At 32.9% G+C, this 9972-nt stretch overlaps 1 protein-coding gene across 2 annotated transcripts; it reads left to right on the plus strand.

Annotated features, from left to right (window-relative positions):
* The first annotated feature begins 16 nt into the window (after positions 1-16).
* On the plus strand, positions 17-7998 carry Ufm1 (Ubiquitin-fold modifier 1). Of its 2 annotated transcripts, XM_088260049.1 has the most exons (4): positions 17-174; positions 258-314; positions 5074-5204; positions 7025-7998. In XM_088260049.1, the coding sequence occupies exons 1-4, from the start codon at positions 170-172 to the stop codon at positions 7096-7098; spliced, it is 267 nt and encodes an 88-aa protein (XP_088116175.1). In that variant the 5' UTR covers positions 17-169; the 3' UTR covers positions 7099-7998. The 2 variants fall into 2 exon arrangements, with proteins under 2 accessions (XP_088116175.1, XP_088116174.1); XM_088260048.1 differs by lacking the exons at positions 5074-5204; positions 7025-7998 and adding an exon at positions 1648-2837.
* Positions 7999-9972: the final 1974 nt, after the last annotated feature.

The following is a 9972-nucleotide window of genomic DNA, read 5'->3' on the forward strand; positions in this document are numbered from 1 at the left end:
TTTTGTATTAGTCTGTGACTTTTCTTTTGACAACTCGCGGGTGTAGTGACGTTGCCTTTGCTGTCATTTTATTTTTTATTAAAATAATACTTTAGTAAGATAAGAAATACTACTTTACTTAATCAAAGTTTTCCTGCATATTTAACAAATAATTAATAGCATTCTAACAATGACGTAAGTATTTATTTTGTTAAATGTTGTATCGAACATATGGATAACCTTTTGACAGCAATTTTAATTTTTCTCTTCATTTCCAGGTCAAAAGTTACCTTTAAAATTACGCTCACATCCGATCCCAAGCTACCATTTAAAGTGTGAGTATATTTTTTAAATATTCAATTAAGTTCGTTTGGCCATATCCCCGTGTGAAATTTGTATATTGATGTATTAAATTTGTATAAAAAACTTAATGATTCTATTATTCTTCGCGAGGATCGAAAATCATTGCTGGTTTAATTGAGGGCGTGAATATTCATAAACTTTATAAAATGAAAACAAAAACAAAATTGACTATATCTCCATTAGAAGCATAAATGCATAAAAGCAAAACTGGCATCTGTCAAACAAAATCATAAAAGAATTTGTGGCTACATATTCGCCCTTGAGTAGCTCCTGCTCGTGTTACTTATCAAAAACATCCTTGTTTTATTATAACTATTCCTAAGAAACTTCTCACGTTTGCAAAAATACAATCTCCACTTTTTTTGACAGATATACATTTGTCACATTCGACATAGTAAAAAAGAAGCTTTCCCAGAATTTCAGTTTTTAGTTGAATTGTTATGAAAATTCTCTATGGTTTTCTATTTTACAAAAAATTCTCACAGTAAACTAGTTATTGTATTGACTCCAAATATAGTAACTCAAATTGTTTCTCTTGTGTACAAGAAGTACTGTAGTATACCCATGTTATTTACTATATCCTAAGCGTTCTGTTAAAACTGGAAAACCAAAATTGAAATGAGCCATCATGACTAAATGCTTTATCGTTTTGAAATTGTAGTTTAGATCTCAGAAAATGTTTTTAACCATAAATTCTAATCTTAAGAATAATATAATTTGAGAATAATATAATTCACAAAATTCGCCGAATTTCTATATTTTCAAATACTCAATCAAAATTACATAGATTGGCTAGTTAATTTTTGCAGTATACTTGCCGTATTAGAAAAAAGATATTTATTTAAGTCTTGTATATTTTGAATTTATGTTTAAATTAAATATTATTTTGTCTTTTTATTCAAAAATGTTGAGTATGTTTAAATTTTCGTTCAAAAATTCTGGATTTCGCTCCACTTGTGATAGGCTTGGTAGACAAGTCGAAAGCCCTGCAAATTCTTAAGCTTCCATATTCTTCTTCATCTATGTTAAAATATTAACTAAAAAATCCTGATATTATTTTGTTGCTGGGATGGCTTTTTCGCAGTTTCACCTTGAAAATAATTTTTATTAATTTGGGCATGAAACCTGTTAAGTGGATTAGAAACTTTTAAAGTGGATAAGATCACTTTTAGTCTTTCTTAATCCTTTCTGAATAAAATTAGCTATTCAGCAGCATCTCTCAGAAGACTAGAGACTTCATCAATTTTCATTTTGATTAATTTATTACTTTATATTTTTTTTAATTCTATGTCAATCTGTTAACAGATGACACCGCGAAAACGGAACTAGCCATCCCAGTAAGCAACATGGATTCGGACAAACTAGAAGTAAACGTAGATCCTAGCAAAATTAAGGAGATATTTACTGTTTTTGAGAAATTCATAGAAATCTGCGATAGTGGTTCATGGCCGAACGATATTACTAGCGTCCAAGAAATATCAAAAGCATTTAAAATCGCCAGTTTCATAGAGGGCTGCATCTCAAAACTGCTAACGATTTGCGCATTTAATGACTTTGTGAGCTCTCTTACTAGTTGGATGCAATTGCAAGATAGAAAATTCACTTGCGCCGATAAGGATACTCTTGCAAAATGTGCCGATTGCATCCTCGCTAAGTTTTTAATTCACGATTTGGAACCGGACGTTGTTGACATTGCGATAACGGAGTATTCAAAGAAATTTGGGCAAACGAGACTGGAAGACGCTCTAACACATCTGATTTTAAAATCCGCTTCGTATAAAGCCATTGAAAAAATCGCAGATGACACAATCACGGATGAAAATTTAGTAAATAATTTAAAATGCGAACTGTTCTTGAAAGATTTATCAAACAAGGCAGAATCGCAATCGATCATTATAAACGAAATGATAAACAGCGATAATGTGAATCTGTTTGAAGATTTTGAATTATTTTTAAAGGCTCTCGTTTTTGACAGCGATCAATTTTCACAAACAAAAAATGTCATTGAGCAATCTATTTTGAAAAAGTTGGTTGAGCGTGATGAAAGCAACGCTGTTTTGTGGCTTTATTTATTCAAAGATTTGGATAAGCTACTACTCCGCAATGTCTGTAATCAGTATCAGAGAGTTTTTAAAGAAATTGTGCTGTTTTTAATTCACTGCAGCGGACATATGCAATTTGGTTCACAAAATGATTGGATCAATAATCCCGTCACTTCGTTGTGCCCTGATTTGACATATCACACGATGAAAGACATTGTCAAATTGTTCACTAAAGACTACAATGAGATGAGAGATAATTTTTTGGCATTGATCAACGATTCGTTTCCCAATTTAACATTTTGGGATTCGATTTACAAAGATTGCGGAGTCAGCAATGAAATGCTTTGGAAAAATTTAGATGATTTTTATGATGAAGATATTTTTTTGGATTCTTAAATTTTTTAAGTGTGCCCTTTTTATACTTTTATATTGGAATAAATATTTAATTTTTAATGATTTTTTCATTGAACATATTTCCCTTCAACAACATTTTGGAAGTGTCCAAATATTTATCCACAAATCTTGGACACACTCGAAATGTCGTTAATAAATTAACTGGTCAAATTATAAGCTAAAAATAAAAAAATTAAAAGTATATAAAAGTATAAGTTATATAATTGGTAATGGTTGCGTGTTAGTTTTTTCAAGATGTATTTAATTTAACTTTTTATTTAATTTGACTGACATAAGTCAGTCTATTTTATACTATGGGATTATTAGATGGGGACGAATAAAACACTATTAAAAAGTGTTAATGTTGAGAACAATAATTAGTCATTTTGAAGAAGAAAAAAACCCCATGGAAGACGACTCCCGGGCAGAACACCGGTGGGTCGAGATGGGTCGATAGCTGGGAATCGACATCGCAGGAGGCTAATCCCTCTTAAGAACAGGCCACAAGATGAAGAAGAAGAAGAAGAAAAAAAGATATCCAACAAAATTATTATCTACAAAATTTTAAGTCCCAAATATAGAAACTATTTTTAAGAAAACCGCAATTTTTCAATTACTAAAGGGTGAAAAATATTTGAATTTAAAAAAAGTTTATCTTCGAGATTCCAAAATGATTTTGCAACTCCAAAATGTAATGCTTAAAAAATTCAACAAAACTTCAAATATTAAGGAATAAATTAATTAAACTCCATAAAGAAATTAAAAAAAATAAAAGATACCAAAATTCTTAAGAAAAAATTTATGCCCTTTACATGTAAATCCTAAATAATTATATATAAAAGAAAAGAAAAATACTATTTTATACCATAAACCGATAAACCTTGAGTGTAAGTCACTCTCCAAGCACAAGAGCTCAGTCTCTTTTTTGGAGAGGCACAGCAAAACTTAAAATATAAGATTGCCATACATATAAATGTTAAGAAATTATATTTAAAAAAAGTAACTATATTAAATAAATTGTACAAAATCCATCATGAAAATAAAATTTCAAGTTCCGAGACAGACTCCCACAGAGTGAATATCCAAAAAATTATAACTCGTGGCAGTCAAGCAACTATACGCTAAAACAATCCTTACATATGCATTTAAGAATAACACAAATTACAAGAACGCTCCTTCCAGTAAAACACATAAACCCCAATAACAAGGAGAAAGGTATGCACATTCCTCTGACTATATATTTACTTTACAAATTTATCAATTAATGGCGCCACAATCAGCCATACAATCAGGCGTCGCGGGATCAATTCCCGCCAAGTGCAAAATAAATTCAAGAAATATTTATTTTCAATTGGTCTGGGTGTTTTGTGATGTATTTTTCACATCCACTTTCCCTATCCTACTTGCATACAAGCCTTTAAAACTAAAGGCTTTGCGTTTTATTCCTTTGAAGAAAAAAAATCCAAATTTATAAAACTGGTACCAACATGTAAAAGGTATCCAAGACCATTGGATATATACAAGTTCCAAAAATAATTGCAATATGGATGTTAAACAATCGGCAGAATGGTGAATATACACAAGTGTATAAAGTGATAACTTAAGCCAGCAATGCCAGGTCCCTTGGAATGCTCAGACTTCCATCTCCTTTCATTTAAACAATAGATGTTTCATCTCAAATTGAGACACCTATAATATTTACTTTACTTATAACCCTTATCCGCACATAATGGTGCATAGGGCACTGCATCAAATTGACGTAGTGTTATCTCGATCATTACTTACATGAAGGCAAGGTAATCACTCTTGCGCTTCAGGAACCAGTCCAAGGTAATATTAAATAAATATTATAGTAGAAAATCACTTATATTTATTTGAACCCCGCTGACCATTACACCACGGAGGCGGACAAAAGACGAATATAATATTTAACCAGACTTATTATTATATATATAAATAAATATTTTTGTCCGCCTCCGTAGTGTAATGGTCAGCATGCTCGGCTACCGTTCTGGAGGTCCCGGGTTCGATTCCCAGGGGGGTTTAATAAATATAAGTGATTTTTTCACTCTATTATTTATTCAATATTACACTGGACTGGTCCCTGAAGTGGAGGGCTGATCACCTTTCCTTCATGTGTAATCGATCGAGATAACACTGCGTTTATATGAAGCAGTGCCCTATGCACCATTGGGTGCGGTAAGGGATTTATTATTATTATTATTTTATTATATTTTTCTTCATCTATCTTGAGATGTCAAAAAAAAAACTATATATGCGTAAATTTTGTTTACAGATTGAGCGTACCCGAGGCCACACCCTTCACAGCCGTGCTAAAGTTTGCGGCGGAAGAATTCAAAGTTCCACCGGCAACAAGCGCTATTATAACTGACGATGGAATCGGCATCAATCCCCAACAGACGGCTGGTTTGTACAAAATGCTTAATTTATTTCAACTAAGAAGCTGTATGTCCGCCTCCGTAGTGTAATGGTCAGCACGCTCGGCTACCATTCTGGAGGTCCTGGGTTCGATTCCCAGTATAATTGATTCCCATATAAGTGATTTTTTCACTGTAATATTTATTTAACATTACCCTGGACTGGTACCTGAAGCGGAGGGCTGATCACCTTTCCTTCATGTGTAAACGATCAAGATAACACTGTGTTTATATGAAGCAGTGCCCTATGCACCATTTGGGTGCGGATAAGGGTTTCATTTATTACAAGGAGCTGTATATTCCTTACTTATAACCCTTATCCGCACCCAATTGTGCATAGGGCACTGCATCGAATTGACAGTGTTTTCTTGATCATTACTTATATTAAGGCAAGGTGATCACTCTTGCGCTTCTGAACCAGTCCAGGGTAATATTAAATAAATATTCTTCTTCTTCTTCTAACCCTTTTCCGCACCCAATGGTGCATAGGGCACTGTATCGTAGCGACGCAGTGTTATCTTGATCGTTAATTGCATGAAGGCAAGGTGATCAGCTCTGCGCTTCTAAAATTATTATTGTGTAAAATTATTATTACAATGTAAAATTATTATTAGTGTAAAAATCACTAATATTTATTTTCACCCCCCTGGGAATCGAACCCGGGACCTCCAGCACGGTAGCTAAATACGCTGACCATTACACCACGAAGGCGGACGAGCGTATATTCTTACCAACATAAAAAATCATAAAATCTGGAAAATATTGAAGAAGTCATTATTTCATTTGGTTTTCGACTTGGCGCCGTGGGATAATTTGGTAGACGCTTGACTGCGAAACATGAAGTCGCGGGCTCAATTCCCGCCAATTGAAAAATATATTCAAGAAAAATTAATTTTTAATTGGTCTGGATGTTTGTGATGTATTTTTCACATTTGCCTTAAGGAAGGATAAGGATCCTCATCGACCCATCTTTTCTGGGGCCGGCCTATTCTCCCCTTCATGTCCCACGGTCTCCACTGCAGAACTCTGGGGAATTTTGACTATTTCGTGGTTAATAAGAGTATTTTTTTTAAAGACTGTTAAATTCCTTCCCCGCCTCTGTAGTGTAATGGTCAGCACTCTCGGCTACTGTCCCGGAGGTCCCAGGTTTGATTCCCAGGGAGGGTTCAAATAAATATGTGATTTTTTCACTCTAATATTTATTCAATACTACCCTGGACTGGTACCTGAAGCGGAGGGCTGATCACCCTTTCTTCATATGTTAATAACAGTCGAGATAGATAAATAGGTTTGTATGATGCAGTGCCCTATGCACCATTGGGTTGCGGATAAGGGTTTGAATGAATGAAAATTCCTTCTAGCAGAGGGTTTCTCAGCCATCTCTTAACCCACGATTTTCGTGCAACATTTTGAAATTAACTTAACTAACTAACCATCACGCCGCTTCCTCGCAGGGGTAGACAGAGAATAGAACGCCACACCACTCTGTCTTTGCAAACATTCTTCGCCTCTTTCACGTTCTGCATCTCCTCATACATACTCGCCGATTGTTTCGACTCCTAACCTGACCGCTTTCAAGTATTTGGCATACTTGATCGTGCCAAGTTTTTCTCGGTCTTCCTCTGTTCCTTTTTCTAATTACATTCGCCTCATAAATTTGTTTTACTGTTCTTTCCTCACCCATTCGTTCTACATGTCCAAACCATCTCAACACACCTTTCTTAATTTTATCGATAATGCTTATCTCAGCTTTGCATTCCTTCATTAATTAACTTTATTCATTCAAATAAACTTTATTATTTTCCGCAGGTAACATTTTCCTGAAACACGGCTCCGAACTAAGGCTGATTCCAAGAGACAGAGTGGGATCTTTGGAACGATGAGAAACTTATAGGAAAATAAAATATTCATTCCTCGATCACAAATATATTTATTTTACCAATTTTTATACCAATATGTAATGACATAGTTTGTATAACAAATATCATTAAGTATTGCAATTTTTATGATCCCAGCTTTCAATAACAATGCAGTATCGTATACACCATTAAACAAGGTTATATTTCGCTTATTTTTTGAGATTCAAATTTAAAAAAGATAATGTTTAAACCCAGGACTTTTGATAGATGTATTTCAAAAACGTAACCTTTTTCTTCCTGGCTCCATCCTAACTTATCGTCTTTGTAGACTGTTGGGTCAGCTCTCCTCGTCCTCAGGTTGTAGGTTCTGCTGTCATGGATAACGTCACCTAGGCCATGCCTTCGAATCATGTTTTCTCTCTGCAGCATCCAAAAGTTTTTTTGGTCTTCCTCTAGATGTTATTCGAGGAAGATTCACGATTCGGTTAACTTGCTTAACCTAAATTTTAATTTCCTTAAAAAGAATAATATCCCAACTCTATGGAAGAATGCTATGTTAAAAATTTATGCTTTTGAGCTTTTTTTATAATTACGTAATATATATTGACTGCCACATGTGAGCGACTGATGACTACTTCTTTAAAAAAATGCATTGAAGCAGTATAACATTGTTATACCATTTGTTTGTAAAAAAAGCAATTTTTATTCTGTTATTATATGAATTAAAGTCATTTAATTTATTTCTGTTTTTTTATTTCAAAAATAAATAATTTAAATATCACTTTTTAAAAAAAAAAACTATTTGGTAATTATGTAATTAATAAATGAGACTTTGTTGTGTATGAATTTATTTTAATTTGTTGAAAACTACATACATTTAGGAATATCTTTTTTTTTTAATAAACTGCATTTAAAAAAAAAAAACTATTATTCATTTTAAAAATTCTACATTATAAAAATGAAGTAACCTATGGATGGATAAAACTTATTAACCCTAGATTTATAACCGTATTTGAGAATACCACTATTTATTGTTTAGTTGAAAATTTAAAGTAAATAAAATAAAATACAATATAATTTCATGTTATATTAATAATTTAAATACAGTGGAATTTGGTTAAAGTGATTACTGATAATATTATCAACCACTTTTTGTTACTATGATCAGACATTGCGTACTAAATTCATTTTGAAATGATCCATTTTAAATTTATTTTTCTCCTCTATAATATAGCGGCCTCTGTTTGCCTTCGTGGTGTAATGATCAGCACGATTCCGTAGCCAATACGGTAGTGGTAGCATTCTGGAGGTCCCGGGTTCGATTCACAGGGGGGGGGGGGTCAAATAAAAATGAGTGATTTTTTCACTCTTACATTTATTCAAAATTACCCTGGACTGGTACCTGAAGCAGAGGGCTGGCAAACTAGTTGTTACCAATATTGGTGGCTATGGATTGATGCAAAAAAATCATAAGATGGTTTAAAAATAATAACAATATTTTGGATAATTTATGTAGCGCATTTTCGTAAAATAGTAACTCGGGGCCCCTTTACTGGGATTTAATTAGGGAAAAGGAGATTGTGGAAATGATTTAGCAAAAAAATGCACTTTTAATTTTTTATAATTACCATAACTATATGAGTCAGTTATTATTATCAAAACAAATGGGTTCAATGATTATTATAAACGGTTCCACTGTAATAAAAAATACAAATATTTATTCGAGGTGATTGAATATGAGGATCAGGACTTGCGTCAAATAGTATGGAACAATATGTACAGATCGAGGGTTAACTATCTTAAATTAGATTAAAAAATTGCAAACAACCTATATACCAATTAACACATTTTTTGGAAAATATTTTTAACACATTGAAGTCAGGAGGTTTTTTCATAAATCCCAACCCTAATAAGTATACTAATTAAGGTTGTATACTAATTACAAATCACCGCTAACCCAATTCCGATCTGTACAATGTTTTTGGTGTCTTGTACTCTACCAAAAGTAAGCAAATAGAACGCTTATAAGCGTCTCCCGCTCACTACCAACAGTATGTAAAAGACGCTTTTAAGCGTTTCCCACAAACAATGTGTTAAAATCATGGACAGAAAATGTTAATCTATTTTTACAGTTTAGTGAATCGATTTTTTAAATTCCTATGCAGTGAATAACTTATAGTACATATCTACTTATAGTACATGTCCGCCTCCGTAGTGTAATGGTCAGCACGCTCGGCTACCGTTCTGGAGGTCCGATTCCCAGGGGGGGTCAAATAAATATAAGTGATTTTTTCACTCTAATATTTATTCGATATTACCCTGGACTGGTACCTGAAGCGGAAGGCTGATCACCTTTCCTTCGTGTGTTAACGATCAAGATAACACTGTGTTTATAATGCAGTGCCCTATGCACCATTGGGGTGCGGAAAAGGGTTTGAATGAATGAAAATGAAATGAAAACATATCTACACAGTAAAATGACTATAATTTTTGGAATGTAATTTTTTTGGTATAAAACTTATTTGCTTGAGAAATCCATTGATAAAAGTCTTAAAACTACCTTACATCATATCGCTCACTCCTTTCAAGAACGTCATAAATAAAAAAACTTGATTTTTCAGGAGAACGTTTTTAAAGTTTAAAAATATAACACAATTTATTAAAAATAAATATCAAGCCACTTATAAAACTTTTTATTGCGCAACACATCTTTTTAGGTAAAACATGATGGTTTTTTGTCCATTTGAAAAATATTTAATATATTTAAAAAATAATTAAACAATACCTTTTTTCAAAATGCAAAAACAACATTTTCTGCCCTGTAGCGGGTAAATATTAAGTTAAAAATATGCCACTTTTTCTGGGATGTAGTACATTTTCTGGGCATTCCGAAAACAT

This window comes from Brachycentrus maculatus, unplaced genomic scaffold (assembly GCF_059751285.1).
Source record: "Brachycentrus maculatus isolate JH-2025_06_01 unplaced genomic scaffold, ASM5975128v1 h1tg000122l, whole genome shotgun sequence".
Taxonomy (NCBI): Eukaryota; Metazoa; Arthropoda; class Insecta; order Trichoptera; family Brachycentridae; genus Brachycentrus; species Brachycentrus maculatus.